This window comes from Octopus sinensis, linkage group LG30 (genome assembly GCF_006345805.1).
Source record: "Octopus sinensis linkage group LG30, ASM634580v1, whole genome shotgun sequence".
NCBI lineage: Eukaryota > Metazoa > Mollusca > Cephalopoda > Octopoda > Octopodidae > Octopus > Octopus sinensis.
Window position 1 is genome coordinate 9,696,947 of NC_043026.1, and position 27,154 is coordinate 9,724,100.

Genomic DNA, 27,154 nt, shown 5'->3' on the forward strand with positions numbered 1-27,154 from the left:
ATTTCTCATCCATAGCTAGAAAGAGCAGCCAAATCTCACTCAGATCATAGATATCTCTCTTTCATAGCTAGAAAGAGCAGCCAAATCTTGCATAAACCATACACATTTCTCATCCATAGATAGAGCAGTCAAATATCACACAGATCATGGACATCTCTCTTTCTCAGCTAGAAAGAGCAGCCAAATCTTGCACAGATCATGGATATCTCTCTTTCATAGATATCACAGTTCCATAGCTAGAAAGAGCAGCCAATTTTGACACAAATCATAAACATTTCCCATAGCTAGAAACAGCAGCCAAATCTCACACAAATCATAGACATCTCTCATTCACAGCTAGAATGAGTTAAATTAGATATCACAATAATGTGACATCTCTCCTATAAGAATACATTTGTTCATAATTTAGTGACTAGCACAAGAGAATGAGTTACCACAGATATCATAGAGATATGGTTTCTCTCTGTGAATACATTTGTGCACATTTAAGCCACTATTTTGCAAGAATGATTTACCACAGGTATCACACTGATATTGTGTCTAATCAAGACAGTACTGCATGAGAATGATTTACCACAGATATCACAGCAATGTGGCTTGTCTCCTGCATGAATACATTTGCATTTAGTTAAGTGACCACTCTGAGAGAATGATTTACCACAGATATCACAGCAATGTGGCTTGTCTCCTGCATGAATACATTTGCATTTAGTTAAGTGACCACTCTGAGAGAATGATTTACCACAGATATCACAGCAATGTGGCTTGTCTCCTGCATGAATACATTTGCATTTAGTTAAGTGACCACTCTGAGAGAATGATTTACCACAGATATCACAATGATATGGTTTCTCTCCTGCATGAATACGTCTGTGTGTAGTTAAGTGAATACTGTGAGAGAATGATTTATCACAGTGATATGGTTTCTCTCCTGTATGAGTACGTTTGTGCACAGTTAAGTTAACACTGTGAGAGAATGATTTACCACAGATATCACAGTGATATGGTTTCTCTCCTGTATGAAAACGTTCATGTGAAGTTAAATGACTACTCTGAGAGAATGATTTACCACAATTATCACAATGATGGGGCTTGTCTCCTGTATGAGTACGCTTGTGCACAGTCAAGTGATTACTCTAAGAAAATGATATCCCACAGATATCACAGTGATATGGCTTCTCTCCTGTACGAGTACGTTTGTGTCTAGTTAAATGATTACTGTGAGAGAATGATTTACCACAGATATCACAGTGATATGGTGTCTCCCCAGTATGAATACGTTTGTGTGAAGTTAATTTACAACTTTCAGAGAATGATTTACCACAGATATCACAGTAATATGGCTTTTCCCCTGTATGAGTATATTTGTGTGCAGTTAAGTAATTATTACGAGAGAATGATTTACCACAGATATCACAGTTAGTTAGTTAATTTGGCTCAAAAGCAAATAGCAAGGCCATGTAGGGGGACATGGAGTTAAGTACAGGGTGGTGTTCATGTAAAGAGTTCAGGCCACTTGAGGTCAAGGGAGGCTTTGAACAAAGCGGTCGTCGGCATCTTCACCATCTCGTCTGGCAGCTTGTTCCACGGATCCGCAACCCGGACGGAGAAAGCTCCTCTCCTTCAATTGAGATGAAATCGTCGCAGGTAGAGCCGACACCCTGGAGCAGGAGTGAAGAACAGCTCTTTCGAGAGGTTACACTTTCCGCTTGTGATGTTGTGGGCGAGAATGAGATCACCACGGCAGCGGTGTTTTTCAAGAGAACAAAGGTCGAGCGTCCTCAGCCTTTCTTCGTAGGACAAATTTTTGAGACCATGAACCATGCGGGTAGCCAGCCTCTGGACTCTTTCGAGATGCTGTATGTCTTTGAGGAGATAAGGAGAAGAGGCTTGAATCCCGTACTCCAATATGGGTCTCACCAGCGTGACATAGAGTGGTAGGAATATGGCTGCTGTGAGCATTCCAAATGATCGTCGAATCAAGAACAGAATTCCGCGTGCTTTGTTGGCAGCATGGACCACAGTGATAAGGCTTCTCTCCTGTATGAACACGTTTGTGCATAGTTAGGTTACTTTTTTGAGAGAAGGACTTCTTACAAACATCACAGTCATATGACAACTTTCCTATTTCTCTCACCATGCCTTCCTGGGAAATATATTGTATAAGTTTATCACTCTTTTCCATAATTTTTTTTTCTCTCAAATCACAATGTATATATTTTTCTTCCTTTTGTTCTTATACTTTATTCCTTACAACTATTTCTACTACTGTATTTCTGTCCAGTATTAACTTAGTCTTACAACTTGTTTGGAAATTTATCAAAGTTTAATCAGCACACAAGCTCATATTCTTGTTACTCCAGTGAGTGGTGTGTAAAAATTTTGCTAATAATCTCAGATCAGAACAAATATTTCATATGAATTTAATCACAGGCTTAGAGAAACAGTGTTATACATCAGCTCTGTATAAAATTTTCCTGAGTATACCGAGGATGTATCTTCTGTTATGCCAATGTCATCTGATATTCTGAAATAATAAAGAAACATCAGTGTAAGGTATAAAGGCTAGTTCAAAAATACAGATTCAACAATGGAAAATTTACGTTTCTATAGAGATAAACTGTAGTATAAATATTTACCTGAACAACTGAACTTGTTAATTTATGAAAATTTACATCACAGATATTGGGGGGACGGGCTTCTTTCAGTTGACCAAATCCACACACAAGGCTTTGGTCGGCCCGAAGCTATAGTAGAAGCCACTTGCCCAAGGTGCCACGCAGTGGGACTGAACCCGGAACCATGTGGTTCATAAGCAAGCTACTTACCACACAACCACTCATACATATATATACACACACCACACACACACATATATATATATATATATATACATTTGACACATACAAATATATATTATATACAGTTATGAGAGAAAAACTTGGATCTTGTGAATTTTCCGAAGTCCTCTCCACACCTTTTGGAAAAGGTTTTCCCCACAAATTACTTTATAATCGTAATGTATGCCGTTTGAAAAGTATTTCTATAAAATCGTTGGCGCAAACTTGTTTTCAAATACGTTTTACTTTTACTTAAATTCAAGTTCAAAGCTGTGGCCATGCTGGGGCACCGCCGTTTTGTCACACTGTTATTATTGAGAGCCTCCTCTGATATGTGGCGTTTGGTGAATAAGGGAGTTTAATACACATTTTTTTGTTTTGGTGACCGGGAGTTAAAGTGAACATTAGCCCCAAAATTTTTTTTAAAAAACCCGTCAAAACGGAGAAATACCAATTTGTTGGTGCTACCAATCTCCGACGTCCGCCCACAAATCATAGCCATCTCTCATCCGAGATAAAAGATTGAATATTTTCATTGTTTAATACGGAAATGTTTCATAAAGGATAGTATCGTTATAAATGCGAGCATTATGTGTATTAAATGTATTAAAAGTATGGTAAGTACAGGAAATTCAAGTAAAAGACATATTTGCTGCTAAATCAAAGACCAGAGTACGTTTAATGCGCATGCGCATCTTTTATACGTAATATTTACAGTAGCTAACACTTGTTACTTCCCTTTAATTTTTACAATACTTCCATCGATTGTGTGTCTATGTATATCTATATATATAAAACTGTAGTTGTGTGAGTGTCTGTCCCCTTCGATTTAGATTCCTAACTATCCCACTATTCTACACATTTTGCGGTGCAGTTTAACCAAACTCGGGTATCTTATAGTCGTGATTCATATCGAGCCCGTCTGAGTATTAGCGCGCGTCTACGATGAGTCTACGATTTTAAAAATAATTTAACATCATTTTTTATTCCATTTTAATGCATAATTTTTCGTGTGTCGATGGCGGCGGAGTTGGCGTCCATGCTCAAACACCTGCACCTGTTTGCTTCTCCCCCTCTTCCCTCCCTCGTGAAGCTGTGGGGAAGGGAGTTTAAGGAAATCAACGTCGTAATGCGTTGTCAAGGAGACCAGCGTTCTTTTAGAACGACTTCATAGCTTGAAGACACCAAAACAGAAATGGCTAAGAAAGCTCGAATTGGTATCTATAAGGGAAGTAACTCTCTAAAAATGCTTATATAGTTATTTCCCTTACAAACCCGAGCAACGCCGGGCGATACTGCTAGTATATATATATATATATATAATAAACCTTTACATATATAAATAACATGAAATACACGAAGGGACGAACATAAGAGACAGACGGGTCATTCAAAGCCTTCGTTCTTCAGTCAGAAACCGATTCATCATCGCAGATTTCGCCTGTTTAATTCTGAGATCTGCTCTGAATCGGCCAGCCCCAGAAGGAAGAGCGTATATTGTATAACACTCCATTATATAATTTCACACGAAACCGATTTGTAAGATTAACCGTAATGGACAAGTACAGACCTCACCGTGATATGGTCTCTCTCCTATATGAATACGTTTGTGTCTAGTTAAAGAACAACTTACAGTGAATGATTTACCACAGATATCACAATGATATGGTGTCTCTCCTGAATGAAGACGTTTGTGCATAGTTATTTTACTACTTATAGTGAATTATTTACCACAGATATGACAATGATATAGCTTCTCTCCTACATGAATTTGTGTTTAGTTAAGAGATGCCTTCTATGGAATGATTTACCACAGATATCACAGTGATATGGCCTCTCACCTGTATGAATAAGTTTGTGTGTAGTTAAGTAATATCTTTTCGGGAATGATTTACCATAGACATCACAGTAATATGGCATCTCTGTAGTGTGAATAAGTTGTGTGTAGTGAAGTTGCTACTGTCAGAGAATGATTTACCACAGACATCACAATGATATGGTTTCTCTCTGATGAAGACGTTTGTGTTAGTCAAAGCACTACTTTCAGAATAATCTACCACAAGTATCACTATGGCTCTCTCATGAATACGTTGTGCTGAGTTAATCTACTACACAGTGAACGATTTACCACAGACATCACAGTGATATGGCTTCACTCCTGTATGAGTACGCTTGTGTTCAGTTAATCTATTATACTACAGTGAACGATTTACACAGATATCACAATGATATGATTTCACTCCTGTATGAGTACGCTGTGTTCAGTTAATCTACTACTTACAGTGAACGATTTACCACAGATATCACAGTGATATGGCCTCTCACCTGTATGAATAAGTTTGTGTGTAGTTAAGTAATATCTTTTCGGGAATGATTTACCATAGACATCACAGTAATATGGCATCTCTGTAGTGTGAATAAGTTTGTGTGTAGTGAAGTTGCTACTGTCAGAGAATGATTTACCACAGACATCACAATGATATGGTTTCTCTCCTGAATGAAGACGTTTGTGTGTAGTCAAAGCACTACTTTCACTGAATAATCTACCACAAGTATCACAAGGATATGGCTTCTCTCCTGTATGAATACGTTTGTGCTGAGTTAATCTACTACTTACAGTGAACGATTTACCACAGACATCACAGTGATATGGCTTCACTCCTGTATGAGTACGCTTGTGTTCAGTTAATCTACTACTTACAGTGAACGATTTACCACAGATATCACAATGATATGGTTTCACTCCTGTATGAGTACGCTTGTGTTCAGTTAATCTACTACTTACAGTGAACGATTTACCACAGATATCACAGTGATATGGTTTCACTCCTGGTTTCATTATTTTCCTTCTCAAATAACAATGCATATATTTTTCTTGCTTTTGTTCTTGCAATTAACTCTTACAAATACTTCCACTGCCGTATTTCTGTCCACTGTTACCTTTCTTTGGCGACATTTATGTAAATTTATATAAGATTAATCAGTACACAAATTCATCGTCTTGGCACTCAAGTCAATGATTTTTCAGAAATTTTGCTAATCATATCAGATTACAACAAATATTTTCTGCTAAATACATTGACAGAAACAAAACAAAAAAAAAAAATCGGAGACACATTGTAACAGTTGGAGGCTCACTTTGGGAAGTCTTCATAGCACACGATTCTATATTTGTATTGCTGATATTTCTACCAATAACAAACAAAACAATTTGATTGACAAACACCAAAGTCTTTATTTTAAGCACAATATATTATTTTGAAACTGATACAGTTACTTTTCTGTATGAATACATTTGTGTGTATTAAAGCTGATTTTATAAGAGAAAGATTTACCACAGATATCACAAAGATAAGGCTTTTCTCCTGTGTGAATACGGTTGTGTGTGGTCAAGCTATTTTTATGAGAAAATGATTTACCACAAATATCACAATGAAATGGCTTCTCCCCTGTATGAATACGACTGTGTTTAGTTAAGTCGCAATTTTGAGAGAATGATTTCCCACAGATATCACAGTGATATGGTTTCGCTTGTGTATGAATATATATGTGTTCAGTCAAGCGCTGACTTTGAGAGAATGATTTCCCACAGATATCACAATGATATGGCTTCTCACCTGTATGAATATATCTGTGAGTTGTTAACGTATGTCTCCGAGAGAACGATTTACCACAGAAATCACAGTGATATGGCTTTTCTCCTGTATGAATGCGATTGTGTTTAGTTAAGTCACCATTATGAGAGAAAGATTTACCACAGACATCACAGTGATATGGCTTTTCTCCTGTATGAATACGTACATGTTTAGTTAAGTCACCATTTTTCGAAAATGATTTCCCACAGATATCACAGTGAAATCGTTTCTCCCCTGTATGAATATATTTGTGTTCGGTTAAGTGCTGCTTTTGAGAGAATAATTTACCACATGTTTCACAATGATATGGTTTATCTCCTGTATGAATACGTATATGTATAGTTAAGTTTTTGCGTTGAGAGAAGGATTTACCACAGGTATCACAGTGGTATGGTTTCTCACCCGTATGAATATATTCATGAGTAGTTAAGACATGTCTCTGAGAGAATGATTTGCCACAGATGTCACAATGATACGGTCTATCTCCTGTATGAATACGTTCATGTCTAATGAGGTGACTCTTTTTAGAAAATATCTTGTTACAAATATCACACTGGTGTGGAGTTTTATCTGTTCCTTTCTTTGTACCATCAGGAGAATCAATTCTTTTAGATTCCCTTTTAAATTCAACGTTCTCATACAATTCATTTTCCATAATTAAGCTTCTCTAAACACAACACAGAGATGTTTATCTCTTTTAATTTTTATAGTTGATTTCAAACAGATACTTATGTTTACACTGCTATATTTCATCAACAGTGTTCTTTGTTGCTGCCTGAAGATTCTGCAAATGTCTTTGTAATTCTAGTTCAGTAAGAAGGCAAAATCATCTTGTAATTATTCCAGATAGTGAAGCTGAGAAATGTTGCTATTAATCGCGAAACAGTGTTGTATATGTTCTGTGTATAACACCTTCCTTTAATCTTTAACAGATGACAAATACTGCTAGTGTATTTGATGCCAATGTCATGAGATATTCTGAAATGATAGACAAAACAAGAACTTTGTAAGACACAGAAGATACTTAAAATGTAGTGGAACACTCTCAAGTTATCATCTACTCACCCCACCCTGCCTCTTGCCTACCTTCCATCCAACTCATCATTGATCTCCCTTCCCAATCTACGGCCAACATCTTCACTCTCCCACATTCTATGCAACCCATTTTGTCATAGACAAACCTCCATCACTTAGATCCTTGTTTCTCATTCAGTATACTTGGAATTTTCATGAAGTATTTAACCCTTTTGATACCAACCTGGCCAAAACCACCTTGCTCTGTCGTACAAATGTCTTGTTTTCATAAGTTTTGAATTAAAATCTTCCACCAAACCTTAGTCACAATTTATGTTCCCAATACTAGCTTAATGATAACTAAGTTATTTTACTAAATTCTTTGTTATATTTAAAATTAATTGATAGAAACAATGAGCATCTCAAAATAAATACGGTAACGAAAGGGTTAATAAAGCAAGGGTGGAGATTTACTGTGCTAAAACCCTGAACACAGAAGAAACAGTCCTTTATTGGAAAAAGGTAGCTGAAAAAAGTTATATAATATATATATAGGCGCAGGAGTGGCTGTGTGGTAAGTAGCTTGCTAACCAACCACATGGTTCCGGGTTCAGTCCCACTGCGTGGTATCTTGGGCAAGCGTCTTCTGCTATAGCCTCGGGCCGACCAAAGCCTTGTGAGTAGATTTGGTAGACAGAAACTGAAAGAAGCCTGTCGTGTATATGTATATATATATATGTATGTGTTTGTCCCCCTAGCATTGCTTGACAACCGATGCTGGTGTGTTTACGTCCCCGTCACTTAGCGGTTCGGCAAAAGAGACCAATAGAATAAGTACTGGGCTTACAAAGAATAAGTCCCGGGGTCGATTTGCTCGACTAAAGGCGGTGCTCCAGCATGGCCGCAGTCAAATGACTGAAACGAGTAAAAGAGAGTAAAGACTCGTTTTCGGTAAGCAGTTGGAAATGCAGAAAACGGAAGGGGCAGAACCTCAAAAATTCCCCTTCCAGACCCCGTCTTAATATCATCACACTTAGAGCCTTCTGGTGCAGTTCTTGCTCTCTTGGTGTGGGTAATGTAAAGTGGTTGGTGGAGCTATATGGAGTTGGAATCATCATCAACATCTGTTTTGTCAAAATTATCATCATTAGATGTAGAGAGGGAATGCCTGGAGAGTCTGGGTAAGAGTCAGTGTTGGTGAGGGGACTAGGGTTGGTGCAAGAGACCCACAAAACCTCCTGAAGAAAGTAGTTATCATTGACTGCTTACTTGATGCTTGTTGTTCCCTATAAAGTTCTTTGTTGAGTGCAATGCCATGATCTAGAATAGCAGTCACGGCTCGTTTCCCCTCAAAACTTGGAGCTGTTTCATGTAGGAGGTCAGTCAATTGCTCATAGTTGGATATTACTCTTTTACATACATATATATATATATACGTATACACGACAGGCTTCTTTCTCTCTTTTACTCGTTTCAGTCATTTGACTGCGGCCATGCTGGAGCACCGCCTTTAGTCGAGCAAATCGACCCCGGGACTTATTCTTTGTAAGCTCAGTACTTATTCTGTCGGTCTCTTTTGCCGAACCGCTAAGTGACGGGGACGTAAACACACCAGCATCGGTTGTCAAGCAATGCTAGGGGGACAAACACACACACAAACATATATATACAAAGGCATTGGTCAGCCCGAGGCTATAGTAGAAGGCACTTGCCCAAGATGCCACGCAGTGGGACTGAACCCGGAACCATGTGGTTGGTAAGGAAGCTGCTTATCACACAGCCACTCCTGAGTCTGGTGTGAAACTATAAATTTGCCTTATCAACAGTGATTCTTGGGCGGCTTACAAAGGCATACAAACATTGGGTTATCAACATTACGTGAACAACTTGGTTAAATTTTGCTAACGCCACACATGCACACATACACTGCACGCCCCCCCCCAAAAAAAAACCGCGGGGAAATCGGGTGTGGTGTGAAGCTATAAATGTACCGAAAATTTTAGCGAATTTGTGTTCTACACACGAGAAATCATACGATTATGCCAAAACTAAACAAAGCCAAATTTATGCGTGTGATTTAAGGGGTATTTAGCTGTTATTTTTAGTACATCTCACGACCACCTCATACTGTACTCGTTTGTCGGCGATGTTTCGCTTGTCGAATTCCGCCAAAAAATCTTGTCTGTTGTAAGACTTCCCACCGGATAATCTTTTGAAGGGTTGCACTAAGGGAAAACGATCTTAAAATAAAAATGTAAGAAATTATCTTGTCTACTTACAATTTGATTAAACTTTTAATCTTCAAATAGTTCCCTCAATCGTATTTTTCATACAATAGTCGAAATCTACTCAGAGAATTCGTTAATTTCAGATGAGAAGGGAACAAAGATTAAATTTCTGCCAGAATTATCCCAGGAAAGAGGTTCCTAACGGGGAATGTGTAAAAACGTTATGGCTTATTTGCAATACTGAAACGAATTAATTTTTTTGTTATAGCAAAGAAAAACATTTTCATTAATGTTTTGATAATGAAAATGTCACAAGAGATTTTGTCTGGCATGCTAACGATTCTAAAAACCTCGCTTGCCTTATTCTGTCGGACGAATAATGATAAAACGAAAACCCTGCAGGGAAATGCAAAAATAGAATTGTGTAAACAGATTAAGCGGAACGAATAGGTATATACTAAAGAAGTCGATAATTAAATAATCTGTTTTATAATCGGTTAGTATTTTATTTTTATTTATTAAAAAAAATTAACACTTTTATGGAATAGTGGCTGATATACCAGAAATAAAAGAGGAAGTGTTGTGAGGTGAAGAAACGGCAGGTTTGATTGTCCTTCCACCCTTACCTTCTATTGAGTAAATGAAGAAAGATATCAGCGGAGACTATTTAGTAGTAGCAGCCACACTAGTAGTAAATGCAGACAATGCAAATAACACCGAACAGCAGACAATTTTTTTCTTTCTTTTTCAAATTTTTTATATCGTTTATTTTCATTTTAACAGACAAAATATATTCAAAACCAGGCAAATTCGGTTTTTTTTTCTTAATTGTTACGCGTGTCTAAAATTATTAGTTTTGTTTTTGTTTTGAGTTTTTGCTTTCGTTTTTTTTTTCTTAATTGTTATCCTTAAATTAATTTAACAATTAAGAAAAAAAAACGAAAGGCTAAAATTTAGGGTTAGGGTTTAAAATTAATTTGTTACGCGTGTCTAAAATTATTCGTTTTGTTTTTGTTTCGAGTTTTTGCTTTCGTTTTTTTTTTTTCCTTAATTGTTAAATTAAAAATTATTTTCCATTGCTTTCGTTTTTTTTCTTAATTGTTATCCTTAAATTAATTTAATAATTAAGAAAAAAAAACGAAAGGCTAAAATTTAGGGTTAGGGTGCGGGTTAGTGACAGGATGTTGTCTGTTTTAGACGCAGCAAATGATTTTAGCTCAATAGAGGGCATAGGATTGGTTAAAATTTGAAAAATTAAACTACGTTAAACTTACAAATTACAATTTTCTCAAGAAAGCCAAGAGAAAAAAATGTTTTATTTTGACACATTCTAGTTAACTAGAAATTATGTTGAAAACTGCTGCTCACCAACCACTAATCTATCCCTAGCTTCCAGGTTGACCACTAAGGAAGTAAGGAACCCTGTCAAGGCTTTTTCCATTTCAGTAAAAGCCAAATACAGAGATTTATTCTTCTCTAAATTTTTCTTCAGCAGTTGCCTTATTAAAAAGGTAGCATCAATATGCTTTTCCCTGGCACAAAACGAAACTGCATCTCATCTAGACTAACACTCTTCTTAATAAGTTGGGCATTGACCCTGACAAAATCAAGGTGGAATTGAAAAGGACCATACTCTCCTTGAAAACCTAGCAAAAATGAAGGAAGCATTTCAAAATAAACAATAAATATATAGCGGTTCGGCAAAAGAGACCGATAGAATAAGTACTGGGCTTACAAAGAATAAGTCCCGGGGTCGATTTGCTTGACTAAAGGCAGTGCTCCAGCATGGCTGCAGTTAAATGACTGAAACAAGTAAAAATAAACTGTGGAAGTGATATTCAACAAAGACCCATGTGTAGGGTTGGCAGAAGGAGCACTTTCAGAACAAAGATCCCTACGTTATGGAAAAGGGAATTAAAGTAGGGGAGGGGATTAGGAGTAAATTCTAAACAAAAAAACAAGAAAGAAACTGAAATTTTTGGAAAAACTTTATTTTAACAGTTGCAGTATGGAAGACGTTTATAAGCCATTTAAGAACACACAAAAAAAACCATTAGATTAACTTCAACATTTAAATTTAATTTGCGTCAAAATATTTTCATCGTTTTGAGACCGCAACCAGACACAACTACATAAAACAGAAGTTTACGAAAGAAACCAATACAAACTACACTTTTCTTTTCTCTCCTGTATGAATACGTTTATGTGCAGAAAGACTACTCGTACCAGAGAATGATTTACCACAGGTATCACAATGATATGGCTTCTCTACTGTATGAGTCCGTATGTGTTTAGAAAGACCGCTCATGCCAGAGAATGATTTACCACAGATATCACAATGATATGGCTTCTCTCCTGTATGAGTCGGTAAGTGTGTAGTAAGACTACTCCTGTCATAGAATGATTTACCACAAATATTACAATGATGTGACTTTTCTCCTGTATGAATACGCTTGTGTTTGGGTAAAGCACTGCTATCAGCGAATGATTTACCACAGACATCACAATGATATGGCCTCTCTCCAGTATGAATGCGTTTGTGTTTAGTTACGTCACTCCCAACGGAGAAGGATTTACCACAGATATCACAATGATACGGTCTTCTCCTGTATGAGTCGGTAAGTGTGTAGTAAGACTACTCCTGTCATAGAATGATTTACCACAAATATTACAATGATGTGACTTTTCTCCTGTATGAATACGCTTGTGTTTGGGTAAAGCACTGCTATCAGCGAATGATTTACCACAGACATCACAATGATATGGCCTCTCTCCAGTATGAATGCGTTTGTGTTTAGTTACGTCACTCCCAACGGAGAAGGATTTACCACAGATATCACAATGATACGGTCTTTCTCCTGTATGAGTCCGCTTGTGTGTAGAAAGATTACTCCTGTCAGAGAAGGATTTACCACAAACATTACAATGATGTGGCTTCTCTCCTGTATGAATACGTATGTGTTTGGGTAAAGCACTACTGTCAGAGAATGATTTGCCACAGACATCACAATGATATGGTCTCTCTCCTGTATGAGTCCGTCTGTGTGTAGAAAAACTACTACTGTCAGAAAATGATTTACCACAGATATCACAATGATGTGGCTTCTCTCCAGTATGAGTACGTTTGTGTTTACGTAAATCACTACTGTCAGAGAATGATTTACCACAGATATTGCAATGATATGGTTTCTCTCCTGTATGAGTACGTTTGTGTTTAGGTAAAGCTCTATTATCAGAGAAGGATTTACCACAGATATCACAATTATATGGTTTCTCTCCTGTGTGAATACGTTTGTGTGTAGTTAAGTCACTATTCTGAGAGAACAATTTGCCACAGACATCACAGTGCTTTTCTTTTGTATGAATAAGTTTGTGTTCAGTTAGGTTACTTTTTTGAGAGAAGGACTTTTTACAGATATCACACTTATATGAAAACTTTATTTCTTTAATCGTATCTTCGCAGGGCAACAATTCTTCTACTTTCTCAGTCTTTTCCATTATTTTTCTCCTTGAATCACAATGTATTTATATATTGTTCCAGTTTTCCTTCTTATAGTTCACTCTTTACAAAGAATTTGTTTTGTACATCGTTTTCTGTCAGTCTTCAAAGATGATAAATATTGAGGATGTATCTTCAGTTGTCCCAACGTCATCTGATATTCTGAAATTATAAAGAAATATCAGTGTAAGATATGGAGGCCACTTAAAAAAACACAGATTCAAAAGTGGAAAATTTACAGAAATAAACTGTAGAAATAAATATTTACCTGAACAACTGAACTTATAATGTGACAATATTGTTTAGCCCTAAGCTATCTCTGACTGAGCAGATATATGATTAAAAACATTCCATCCAGTCTTTTTCTCCGGCGTTGTATATCTGGGACTACATGATCCAATAGTCTTCAATATACATAAATGAAAGGTGAAATTTAAGGGAAATGTGCTGTTATTTCTAGCAGGTCTTGTGACCACATAGAGAGCTAAGAAGAAAACTATGTTGTTTTTGATTTGGGGTTCAGTCCCACAGTGCTGCACCTTAGGTCTCTTCTGCTATAGCATCAGTGCAATCAAAGTCCTCTGAGTGGATTTGGTAGATAAGTTAATTTTTGGCTCAAAAAGCAAGGCCATGTAAGGGGACATGGAGTTATGTATAGGGTGGTGTTCATGCAAAGAGTTCAGGCCATTTGTGGTCAAGGGAGACTTTGAACCGAGTGGTCGTTGGCATCTTCACTATCTCGTCCGGCAGCTTATTCCACAGATCCGCAACCCGGATGGAGAAAGCCCCTCTCCTTCGATTGAGATGAAATCGGCGTAGATAGAGCTTTTCGGAGTGACCCCCACAGCCGACGCTCTGGAGCAGGAGTGAAGAACAGCTCTTTCGAGAGGTTACACTTTCCGCTTATGATGTTGTGAGCAAGAATGAGATCACCACGGTGTCGTCGTTTTTCTAGAGAATTCTTCTCTAGAGAAGCCTTTCTTCATAAGACAAATACTTGAGACCAAGAACCATGCGGGTAGCCAGCTTCTGGACTCTTTCGAGATGCTGTAAAACGGAGAGACAACTGTCATGTGTGTTCTTGCTCTGACATACCAAATCATCAATGTCATTTGATTTCCATCTTCCATAGAAACAGGTCTGAACATTGGGAAATATTCATTTCTACTCTAGGCACAAGGCCTGAAATTTTGGGGGGTTGGTGGGGGGGGCAGTCAATTAGATCGACCCCAGTATGCAACTGGTACTTAATTGACCCAGAAAGGGTGAAAAACAAAGTCGACCTTGTCAGAATTTGAACTCAGAACATAAAGACAGACCAAATACTACTAAGCACTTTGCCCAGTGTGCTAACGTTTCTGCCAGCTTGCCACCTTAACATTGGGATATATTACCTTCCTTGAAAGCTAGTGAGGGTTGGTGACAGGAATGGCGTTTGTCCATAACAATTCTATCTCTATGGATTCTGTCTGACCCAGGCAGCAAGTATGGAAAAGTACCATTTAAATTGACAATGATGATGGCTTACTCTTTACTCTTTTACTTGTTTCAGTCATTTGATTGCGGCCATGCTGGAGCACCGCCTTTAGTCGAGCAACTTATTCTTTTGTAAGCCTAGTACTTATTCTATCGGTCTCTTTTGCCGAACCGCTAGGTAACGGGGACATAAACACACCAGCATCGGTTGTCATGCAATGCTAGGGGGACAAACACACACACACATATATATATATATATATATACGACGGGCTTCTTTCAGTGTCCGTCTACCAAATCCACTCACAAGGCATTGGTCGGCACGAGGCTATAGCAGAAGACACTTGCCCAAGATGCCACGCAGTGGGACTGAACCCGGAACCATGTGGTTGGTAAACAAGCTACTTACCACACTGCCACTCCTGCGCCTTAATTATATTCAGTTTATGGAGTGGCTTTTCTTGTCACCGACTTCTTTCGACAAATATCATTGTTAAAACAAACAACAAGCTAACGGGAAAACGAATGTAGAATGTAGAAGGTAGCTTTCATAGCTAGAAACAGCTGTCAAATCTCGCACAAATCAGAGACATCTCTCATGCATAAATGATGAGACACAACGAATCGAAAGTCAACAGAATTACAAGACTAAATATTTTCATTGTTTGATACTTACGGAAATATTTCGTGTACTTTAAATGCGTGGGTGTGTTCAGAAACGTGTCAAAAGTGATAGCAGAAGTTAATTAAGAGAAATTCACGCACCGAACGAACAAGTGGAGGTGAATACGGAAGTACAATTAATGCGCATGCGTGTCTATATTATAATTGTACGGGCGGTAACTCCTGTAAAAAAAAAAAAAAACCTTAGTTTCAGTGTAAAGCCATCGTAACGAAACTACAGATTTCTGCCCCTCACCACCGATTTTGGATAATCATAACTTTCAGAAAATAAATATTTGTAAATGAAATTTTCTACGAAAATGTGTTATTTCATGGAAATTCTGAATATACCAAATTTTGGGTAAATTTAGTTGCACACCAGATTCGATTTCGGTAGTAAATAATTTTGCTAGCCACGGTTTTTTGGGGGTGCAGTCGTCTTAGTTGACCTCGTAAGCTGTCGGAAATGCATTTTTACCGTGGAAAACGGAGGAGGTGGGGGTAGAGTGGAACCACGGAAATTCCCTTTTCCAACCCCGTGTCCTGCGTCTTTTTTTTTTCTTTGTCGCAATCGTCTTAATTGACCCCATATGTGTGGGAAATGCATTTTGTCTGTGGAAAACGGGGGGGGGAGACAGAACCTAGGGTAGTCCTGTATATCCTATGTTTCCGGATTTGTGCTGGAATCGATCCTTTACAGGCGATCTGGGAGGGGTGTATATAATTCTGAAACTAGAATTAGTACTCATTCTTTTAATCATGACCTCTACAAACGATGTTGATTTTAATTTCTTATTCTAGCAGCTACACTCTCAGAGCTACTGACTTGATCACCTACGTAACGGAAGCTATCAACGACTTCTAGTTTTTTTCCCCTGGCATGTGACGGAAGCTGTTTTCTACACATTTTCAGTATTTATTGCCCCTGAGCATTTGCCACACACAAAAACTATCTTTCCAGTTAGCCTTCCTTTAATATTGCTGCACCTCTTATGTGTCTATAACTGACACCAGGTACATCTTAGGGAATTTCTATCTACACCTTTAAATGATGATGATGATGATGATGATGACGCTACCGGGTACCACACGCTACTTCACCAGATAACAATAGACTAAATGTTTAAAAGAGATAATGCGTGCTAGCTGTCAAATACTTCGCATAAGAGATACACTTTGATGATGCATTTAAGAAACAAATGCTTTACATTTGAGAGGCTGTAAATATAAACACTCGTGTGTGTGTGTGTGTGTGTAGGTGCAATTACCTTCCCTGACGGTGGCTGCCTAATTAGCTAGCCATTAGCAGGTACATGCAACATTAACGTTCAGACACTCACTTCTTGTTCTTTTGTATCGGGACTTCAGAGAGCAAAGACATGATCTAGTTGGCTCTCTAGCACACCCGTGGCAGCAAGCAAATGAGGTTATGCGGAAGAAGCACATGGCCACCACTCATCAAACTCTTTCCATTGTCATTCAACTTCTATATATATTCGAGGCCGATATTGAAGGTATTTAAAGTTACAGCATTGTTCTATGTATTTCTTTGTACCGCGTTCCTATCAAATGATATCTCAGCCTTCTGAACAGAGTCATCTTTAGATCGTCAAAACACATTCAACCAGCCAAAATGTGACCTCGTGTGTACCGTTGGTGATTTTTTTCCCTCTGCCTTCCCTTCTCTTGATCTTTCCTTCTCCTATGTTTCCGACGAAGAGCTCCGCTCGAAACGTTAAACCCTCCTTCTTCCCTTCTTTCCTGAGCATCCAATAATACTATATTACAAATATCTTGGGTCATACATATCATCATCTGGAAAAGACTTTCTAACTAGAAAGGGTATGGCCTGGTCAGCCTGTAATGATATGCATAAGATCTGGTCATCAAATCTAAGTAGAGACTTCAAACTTGAAATCTTGAAAGCCACAGTCAAACCAATTCAACTATATGGCTCAGAAACCTGGATGTTATCAAAGAAGCTCGAGAGGCGGTTGGATGGAACCTACACTCGCCTCCTTATGAGAGCTCAAAATCTCTCGTGGAAGCGTCATCCAACCAAAATGCAAATATATGGGAAACTACCACCTGTGTCATCTCTTGTGAAAGGTAAGAGAGTCCAGTTTGCTGGATATTGTTGTAGAACTGAAAACGAGGCAATTTCTACTCTTCTCCTCTGGAAGCCATCTACTCGCGATACCAGAAGGTGCACACTCTCCTACCCTGATGTAATCTCCAGGGATACAGGCATCCAGCAACAAGACCCCCGTAATGCCATGATGGACCATGAAGTCTGGCGTAGCATGGTAAATTCCATTGTCTCGACCACGGTCGAACAATGATGATGATGATATTTGTTCCACGTCCTCGCGTTGTTATGTTTTTGTGTTTTCTTGTTTGGATTAACATCTAAATATATATATATGCGTGTGTGTGTGTGTGTATCCGTTTCAGTTCAAAGCTATAGCAATGCTGGGGCATCACCATTTTGTTACAGTGTTATTATAGAAAGCCTCCTCTGATATGTGCCATTTGGTGACGAAGGGCATTTGATGATACTGCCCTCATTTGTGCCTCCTGCTGTGAGATGGGTTCATCTGGGACTCTCGACAGGAAGAGATCCATTTTTGTTGTGAAAACATCTACATCCACTTTGTGCCGGTCTCTCAGGTTCTTTGGGAGAATCTTAAAAAGCTGTGAGCCCTTGAAATATAGGTTGTTGCAGTAACTGGTCCTGAACTGCAATGGCACTGTTGGGATCTGTAACACTGTGCAGTGGAGAACTGTTCTGGCATTTGTGTAGCTGTCAATGCCAAAATTTGGCACAACCCTTTCCAGGATCTTCAAGGTCTATATTTCTGCCTATCTCTCCCACCTTCCCTCCAGATAGTAGAATATTAGCTGTTTCAGCCTTTCCCAGTAGCTGAACTGTTGCAATGAGACGACCTTCTTTGTAAACCTTTGCTGGATTGCTTCAAGGTCTGTTGTTAATTTTACACTCTGGGATGACCATAGTTGGGACCAATAGTCAAGGCGGCTGGGGAAAAATATCCTCTACAGGATCATCAAAGTTTCTTTCACTCTGGATCTGAAGATTCTCAAGATCCATCCAACCAGCAAGCTGGCTGCACTTTCTCACCATCTTGGTAATGTGCACTTGGAAAGAGATATCATCACATCTTACTTCTTTCCACAAGGCCTTAGAGTTAACTCTGCTGCCTACATTGAGGTCCTGGAAATAATTGATAACTCCTGGGTAGACAGTGTATGCAATGGAAGGCCATATGTGTTTCAGTAAGACTCTGCACTATCACACATGGGTCTAGTAACACAGGAATGGGTGGCTGAAAATTGTCCTGATCACATAACCCCGTAACATTTGGCCCCCGTATTCCCCTGATCTCAATCTATTTCACTATTACATGTGCAGCATTGTTGAGAGAGTGGTCAATGAACATGCCCATAACACCAAAGATTCTTTGAAAACTGCCATATTCAGAGTAATGTCCAAAATGAACCAGGACCACTTGATTCAAGCATGTAGATGATTTAGATCTCATACAGAAGCAGTTGTTGAAGCTGAAGGTGGCTTTATTGGGTATACAAATCTGCTCTCAAATATCTTATGCACCCTATTTTGTCATAATCCAGGTTTTTTTTGTGCACTGGGCCACTTGGTGTTAAATGGATGTACTATTAAATTAGTATCCAATTTTCTCACCCTTATCAGTTAGTTATATATATATATATATATATATATATACTCTATTTAAAAGCAGCAGAAAATTCTACAAAACCTGTTTCATGTTCCCGTTTGTCGGACAGTTTTTGCTAGAATAGAACCGATATGTCAATTCTATCCAGACTAGTATAAACACTACACCTTTAAAAATGGACTTGTTGATTGGTCCTTTCAAATAACGGTCAATTTCGAGCGATAAACAAAAATGAGCTCAAAAAAATATATATATATAAAATCATAAAAGTCGAGGAAAAAAACCTTACATCGAATCTTTGGTTAAAATACATATTGTCATTAATAAAGAAAATATAATTAATACATGGAAATTGAAATTAAAATATTACACAACAGTACATACTCATACTAAACTATACATATATACATCAACATACACAGATAGATATTACTCAGAGTAACAGGTTTTGTTGAATTTTCTGCTGTTTTTAGATAAAGCATATTACTCTACCCCTGGTATTTGAGTACTCTTTTTTTACCACCTTGTTTCACATTTATGTATTTACTCCGGAATATATATATATATATGATTGATTGATTGATTCTAGTTTCAGCTTATGAGCTGTGGCCATGCTGGGGCATGTATACTTTATTGAAAAGCATCATAAACTCTGAAAAGCATCATATCAGAGTTTCACGTTCCCGTATGTTGGACAGTTTTGTTTAGAATGGAACAGAAATAAGGTTATAAGTAAATATATACAATTAGTTTAATGGATATACATTTGAAAATGGTTTTGTTTCATTGGTCCTTTCATCTAATGGTCTTTACAAAGACCGGTAGCATGCAATGAAGAAATTTCAGTATAAAATCATCGTATTATAAAATCGAAGAAAACCATAAATCAAAAAAGCTCATAAAAAGACAGAGTCTAAATACACAGGGTAAATAAATATTTGTAAAATTTTAATCAATTTATACATTAAAAGTTATATCTGTTTAAAAATTTCATGTTGGATTATATATACATTTAGCAGCATATGCACAAACTGAAGAAGAAGCACTCCGTCGGTTATGACGATGAGGGTTCCGGTTGAACCGATCGACGGAACAGCCTGCTCGTGAAATTAACGTGTAAGTGGTGAGCACTCCACAGACACATGTACCCTTAACGTAGTTCTCGGGGATATTCAGCATGAAACAGAGAGTGACAAGGCCGGCCCTTTGAAATACAGGTACAACAGAAACAGGAAATAAGAGTGAGAGAAAGTTGTGGTGAAAGAGTACAGCAGGGATCACCATCATCCCCTGCCAGAGCCTCAACAACAACAACAACAACAACAGTAATAAAAACATTATATTGAAAAACTTCAGACAAAAATCATGACACTTCATTGATATGACTGTCCCAATCGATATATGGATGGAAGCACTCCGTCGGTTACGACGATGAATCAACGGAACAGCCGTAAGAGTGAGAGAGAGTTGTGGTGAAAGAGTACAGCAGGGATCACCACCATCCTCTGCCAGAGCGTCGTGGAGCTTTAGGTGTTTTTCGCTTAATAAACACTCACAACGCCCGGTCTGGGAATCGAAACCACGATCCTACGACCGCGAATCCACTGTCCTAACCACTGGGCCATTGCGCCTCCACTATGCACAAACTAAACTACCTATGAATAGTCTGTAGTGGAGCACTAAACTATAGTTATGCCCCATGTTTTCCCTCTGTCTTCTGTTTTGTACTGAAAAATTAATAAAGAATAAATATACAGAAAATTGTGGATGTGATATTCAGTAACGAACCGTGTGCAGGGTGGGCAGGAGGTGGTGTTCCAGAACAAAGGTCTTTACATTATGGAAAGGGCATGGAGAGAAAATTTGGAAAGATAAGAACTGACATTTTTGGAAAACAATTTTCAGTACCTAAAACAGAAATACTAAAAAGAAATACTAAAAAGTAGTTTACAAAAGAACCCATACAGACTAACCTTTTCTTTTCTCTCCTGTATGAATAAGTTTGTGTCCAGTTAAGTGACTACTTTGAGAGAATGATTTACCACAAAACTCACAATGATATGGCTTCTCTCCTGTATGAATACGTCTGTGTCTAGTTAAGGAACTATTTTCAGAGAATGATTTACCACAGATCTCACAGTGATAAGGCTTGTCTCTCGCATTAATACATTTGTGTCTTGGTAACGCACTACTATCAGAGAATGATTTACCCCAGCTACCACAATGATATGGTTTCTCTCCTGTATGAATATGTATGTGTACAGTTAAGTTACTATTCTGAGAGAATGATTTACCACAGATATCACAATGATATGGCTTCTCCCGTGTATGAAAACGTACGTGTTTAGTCAAGTGACTATTGCTGGAGAATGATTTACTGCAGATATCACAATGATATGGCTTCTCCCGTGTATGAATACATTTGTGTTTAGTGAAGACACTACTATCAGAGAATGATTTACCACAAATATCACAGTGAAATGGCTTCTCCCGTGTATGAATACGTTTATGTGTAGTTAAGCAATGACTCTGAGAGAATGATTTACCACAGACATCACAATTATATGGTTTCTCTCCTGTATGAACACGTTTGTGTCTTGGTAAAGTACTACTATCAGAGAATGATTTACCACAGATATCACAATGATATGGTTTCTCTCCTGTATGAATGCGTTTGTGTGTAGTAAGACTACTACTTATAGAGAACGATTTACCACAAATATCACAATGATATGGTTTCTCTGCTGTATGAGTACGTTTGTGTTTAGTAAGACTACTACTTAGAGAGAACGATTTACCGCAGATATCACACTGATAAGGCTTCTCTCCTGTATGAATACGTTTGTGTGCAGTTAAAGCACCACTTCCAGTGAATGATTTACCACAGATATCACAATGATATGGTTTCTCTCCTGAATGAATACGTCTGTGTATAGAAAGATTACTACTGTTAGAGAATGATTTACCACAGATATCACAATGATACGGCTTCTCTCCTGTATGAATACGTTTATGTTTAGTTAATTCATTACATTTGGAGAATGATTTACCACAGATATCACAATGATATGGTTTCTCTCTTGTATAAATACATTTGTGTTTTGGTAAAGTACTACTATCAGAGAATGATTTACCACAGATATCACAAGGATATGGTTTCTCTCCTGTATGAACACGTTTGTGAGTAGAAAGATTAGCACTCCAAGAGAATGATTTACCACAGATATTACAATGATACGGTTTCTCTCCTGTATGAAGGCGTTTGTGTGTAGAGAGATTACTACTCCAAGAGAATGATTTACCACAAATATCACAATGATATTGTTTCTCTCCTGTATGAATATGTTTGTGTTTAGTTAAGTCACCATTTTGAGAGAATGATTTACCACAGATATCACAATGATATGGTTTCTCTCCTGTATGAATACGCTTGTGTATAGAAACATTACTACTCTTAGTGAAAGATTTACCACAAATATCACAAGAATATGGTTTCTCTCCTGTATGAGTATATATGTGTTTTGATAAAGCACTACTATGAGAGAATGACTTGCCACAGATAACACAATGATGTGACTTCTCTCCTGTATGAATACGTTTGTGTTTAGAAAGATTACTACTGTGAGAGAATGATTTACCACAAATATCACAATGATATAGCTTTTCTTGTCTATGAATAAGTTTGTGTTCAGTGAGGTCACTTTCTTGAGAGAAGGACCTTTTACAGACATCGCAGTCATATGAAGACTTTCTTATCCCTTTTATCATGTCTTCATGCGAAATCAATTCTTCTACTTTCTCACTCTTTTCCATTATTTTCCTCCTCAAATCACAATGTATATATATATTGTTCTTGTTTTCCTTCTTATAGTTCACTCTTTACAAAGAATTTGCTTAGTACATCAATTCCTATCAGTCTTAAAAGATGATAAATATTGAGGATGAATCTTCAGTTGTCCCAATGTCATATGATATTCTGAAATAATAAAGAAACATCATTGTAAAATATGGAAGCTACTTAATCATCATCATCATCATCATCATCATTTAGCGTCCGTTTTCCATGCTAGCATGGGTTGGACGGTTCAACTGGGTTCTGTGAAGCCAGAAGGCTGCATCAGGCCCAGTCTGATCTGGCAGTGTTTCTACGGTTGGATGCCCTTCCTAACGCCAACCACTCAGCGAGTGTAGTGGGTGCTGGCAAACGGCCACGAACGGATGGTGCTTTTACGTGCCACCGGCACGGGGGCCAGGTGAGGCTGGCAACGGACACGAACGGATGGTGCTTTTACGTGCCACTGGCACGGAGGCCAGTTAGGTTGGTGCTGGCAACGGCCACGAACGGATGGTGCTATTTACGTGCCACCGGCACGGGGGCCAGGTGAGGCTGGCAACAGCCACGTACGGATGGTGCTTTTTACATGTCACCGGCACTGGCAACAGCCACGATCGGATGGTTCGCTTACTTGTCACCGGCACTGGTATCACAGCCGCAATTTCTATTGATGTTGATCGACTTCGATTTTGGTTCTGCTTTCTGATATCTGATTTGATATGGTTTGATTTGATTTTGATTTTTGATTTTCGATTTTCACTTGTCTCAACGGGTCTTCACAAGTGGAGTTTTGTGTCCCAAGAAGGAAAGGTATGTATAAGTTGACTGGCTACATACCAGGTAGAGGCCACGGGTTATGGTCTCACTAGTCTTGCCGGGTCTTCTCACACACAGCATACTTCCATAGGTCTCGGTCTCTAGTCATTTCCTTGGTGAGACCTAAAGTGCGAAGGTCATGCTTCACCACCTTGTCCCAGGTTTTCCTGGGTCTACCTCTTCCACAGGTTCCCTCAACTGCTAGGGTGTGGCACTTTTGCACACAACTATCTTCAGCCATTCTCGTCACATGACCATACCAGCGCAAACGTCTCTCTTCCACACCACAACTGATGCTTCTTAGGTCCAACTTTTCTCTCAAAGAACTTACACTCTGTCGATTATGAACACTGACATTACACATCCATCGGAACATACTGGCTTCATTTCTTGCGAGCTTACGCATATCCTCAGCAGTCACGGCCCATGTTTCACTACCATGTAGCATGGCTGTACGTACACATGCATCATACAGTCTGCCTTTTACTCTGAGCGAGAGGCCTTTTGTCACCAGCAGGGGTAAGAGCTCTCTAAACTTTGCCCAGGCTATTCTTACTCTAGCAGTTACACTTTCAGCACACCCACCCCTGCTACTGACTTGGTCACCTAGGTAGCGGAAGCTATCAACTTCTTCTAGTTTGTCTCCCTGGAACGTGGTGGAAGTTGGTCTCTGCACATTTCCAGTGTTTATTGCTCCTGAGCATCTGCCACAGACAAAAACTATTTTCCTAGTTAGCCTTCCTTTGACATTGCTGCACCTCTTATGTGTCCATAGCTTACACTTGGTGCACCTTATAAAGTTTCTACCTACACCTTTTTTACAGATCGAGCAGGGCCATCTACCTGAAGTCGTTTGTGATTGGTTTACCTTCCTACTTATTAAGACTTTGGTTTTGGCTAGATTGATTCTATGGCCCTTCGATTCTAATCCTTGCTTCCACACCTGAAACTTCTCCAGTTCTGATAGTGACTCAGCAATTAGAGCAAGGTCATCAGCATAGAGGAGCATCCTGTCTTGAATTCCTCCGTTATTGCCTGGAGGACTATGATAAATAGGAGGGGACTGAGGACTGAACCTTGGTAGACCCCAACCTCTACCCGGAATTCTTCACTGTACTCGTTGCCAACCCTCACCTTACTAGCAGTGTCTCTGTACATGGCTCGCACAGCTCTCACTAACCATTCATCTATCCCTAGTTTCCTCATTGACCACCAGATAAGGGATCGGGGGACTCTGTCGAAGGCTTTCTCCATGTCAACAAAAGCCAGGTACAGGGGCTTATCTTTGGCTAGGTATTTCTCCTGCAGCTGTCTTACCAGGAATATAGCATCAGTAGTACTTTTCCCTGGCACGAACCCAAACTGCATCTGATCTAAGCTAACTCTCTCTAATTAGTTGGGCTATAACCCTCTCCGTAACCTTCATTACCTAATCCAGCAGCTTGATACCCCTGTAGTTATTTGTATCTAGGGCGTCACCTTTACCTTTGTAGCAGTTGACTATTATGCTGCTACACCAGTCATTGGGTATGACTCCTTCATGTATCACCTGGTTAACTATACGGGTGACTAGGCTATAGCCGACACTACCAGATATTTTGAGCATCTCTGCAGTAATTCCTGATGGGCCTGGGGCTTTCCCTGTTTTCATGCTTGTAATTGCCTTAACTACTAAGGAACTGTCAACTCGGATTGCTGGTCCCTCTGTTGGGTCGACATTCGGCAGACTCTCTTTATCCCATTCATTTTCCTCATTCAGCAACCTTTCATAGTGGCGTCTCCAAACTTCTCTCTTTGTATCCTCATTTAGCGCAAGTAACCGCCATCCATGCGAACACATTTTTCTCCTACCACGTCACGATTCTCTCTCACACACTGTCTTGCAACACGAAATACCTCAAGTCTTTCATCCTGATGGTGCAGAACATTGGCAAATTTTTTCTTATCTGCTTCCCCTCTGGCTAAATACACCTGCCTCCTAGCTTCCCTTCTGGCAGTCTGATACACTTCCCTGCTACCACCGTTCTTCCAGTCCTTCCAAGCCTGTTTCTTTTGTCTAATAGCCCTGTCAACAATATTGTTCCACCACCACGTTATTTTGGGTCTTGAGGGGACTTTGCACCAGCCACAGATCCGGTCAGTGGCTTTCAGCAGGTTGTCCCTCAGAAGCGTCCAGTTGTCTTCTACCCCATGTGTAGCTATACCCCCTTCTATTTCGTCAAAGGCTTCAAGTAACATGTCTCTAAATCTCTGTCCATTCGCAGGGTCTTTAAAAAAATACAAATTCAAAAGTGGAAAATTTACATTTCTACAGAAATAAAAATTTACCTGAACAACTGAACTTATAATTTGACATTGTTGTTTAACCCTGAGGCGTCTCTAACTGAGCAGAAATACAATTAAAGACATTCCATCCTGTTGTTCTCTCTAGTACTGCATATCTAGAACTACATCCAATACAGTCTTCAATATTCATAAATGTAAGAGAAATGCGGTGTTATTTCTAGTAGGTCATGTGACTACATAGACAGAACTAAGAAGTAAATTGTTTTTAAAAATCCTACAATTCAGAATATAAATCATCTCCCTCGCTCTCTCTTTCAATATTGTTTCTTTTACTTTTCTCATTGAATCCACTATTTCTTGACTTTGTCTCCAGTTGCTTTCTCAATAAATATTTCTCCTTTGCAGCCATTACTACCTCTGCAACGATAATGCCGAAAAATTGACAGAAACAAAAAGAATATTATAAGATAATATCTTGTTTTGAATTTTTTATCTTTTTTTTTTTTAAGCTTTTGCTGTTAAATAGTTAAATACACTTAAAGGGGCGATCTTTCGTCTCTAGTAGACCTTTCCGTCGATTTCCGTAAAAAAAATATTTTTTTTTTACATATGGGCTTGCGGGAACTTTTGAAGTAATATACATACATATACACATACACCGAGTAAAAAATTTCAGTTATCTCTTTCTTTCACACATTACTCTGTCTCTTCACACACACTAACAGAAGCACTTCACTTACACAACATACTGTCTGTCTCCCACACCCCATCAAACACACACACACACATGTACATCAATGCTTCCCCTGGACGGTAACTTCAAAAGAACTTCCCTCGTCATACAATCGCTTTCTCTTAGTCTCTTTTGCTCTCATTACTTCAAAAGTTCCCGGAAGCCCATATATAAAAAAAAAATTTTTTTTACGGAAATCGACGGAAAGGTCTACTAGAGACGAAAGATCGCCCTTAAAGGAATTTACGACTCTGAAAAAATATTTTGTTTCTGAAAACTGCAAAACTTGGCTCAGAGGTGGCTGTGTGGTAAGAAGCTTTCTTCCCAACAAGATGGAGTTAAACTAAAACGTTAAACTCGGTCAAAAAAACAAACAAAAATGTGTAATAGGTGTAAAACAACTTCCTCTAAAC

At 38.6% G+C, this 27,154-nt stretch overlaps 3 protein-coding genes across 3 annotated transcripts in view; all 3 read right to left on the reverse strand.

The window, feature by feature from the left end:
• Nucleotides 1–316: 316 nt before the first annotated feature.
• LOC118768505 (zinc finger protein 724-like) lies at nt 317–5,994 on the reverse strand. Its single transcript, XM_036515139.1, has 3 exons — nt 5,957–5,994; nt 5,132–5,536; nt 317–906 (listed from the first exon to the last, which is right to left on the reverse strand). Exons 1-3 carry the CDS (start codon nt 5,992–5,994, stop codon nt 486–488), a joined length of 864 nt encoding a protein of 287 aa, XP_036371032.1. The 3' UTR covers nt 317–485.
• On the reverse strand, nt 5,977–10,186 carry LOC118768545 (zinc finger protein OZF-like). The gene is made up of 2 exons (XM_036515297.1): nt 9,769–10,186; nt 5,977–7,453 (listed from the first exon to the last, which is right to left on the reverse strand). The coding sequence occupies exon 2, from the start codon at nt 7,128–7,130 to the stop codon at nt 6,114–6,116; it is 1,017 nt and encodes a 338-aa protein (XP_036371190.1). The 5' UTR covers nt 7,131–7,453; nt 9,769–10,186; the 3' UTR covers nt 5,977–6,113.
• Nucleotides 10,187–11,719: 1,533 nt separating this feature from the next.
• LOC118768543 (zinc finger protein 271-like) overlaps nt 11,720–27,154 on the reverse strand; it is a 40,447-nt gene continuing 25,012 nt past the window's right edge. Inside the window, exons 4-5 of the mRNA XM_036515268.1 lie at nt 12,546–13,041; nt 11,720–12,294 (exon numbers count right to left, since the gene is read on the reverse strand). Of these exons, the coding sequence (XP_036371161.1) occupies nt 11,885–12,294; nt 12,546–13,041 (906 nt within the window). The 3' untranslated portion in view covers nt 11,720–11,884. The remainder of the gene's footprint in view (nt 12,295–12,545; nt 13,042–27,154) is intronic.

Coding starts and splice junctions, on each gene's coding strand:
- LOC118768505 (XM_036515139.1), bottom strand. CDS start 5,994: ATGAAGACTTCCCAAAGTGAGCCTCCAACTGTTACAAT. Junction 5,537..5,956: donor GAGCCTCCAACTGTTACAAT/GTGTCTCCGATT, acceptor GTTCACTGTAAG/TAGTAGATTAACTGAACACA. Junction 907..5,131: donor CACTGTGATATCTGTGGTAA/ATCGTTCACTGT, acceptor TCACTGTGATAA/ATCATTCTCTCACAGTATTC.
- LOC118768545 (XM_036515297.1), bottom strand. CDS start 7,130: ATGGAAAATGAATTGTATGAGAACGTTGAATTTAAAAGGGAATCTAAA.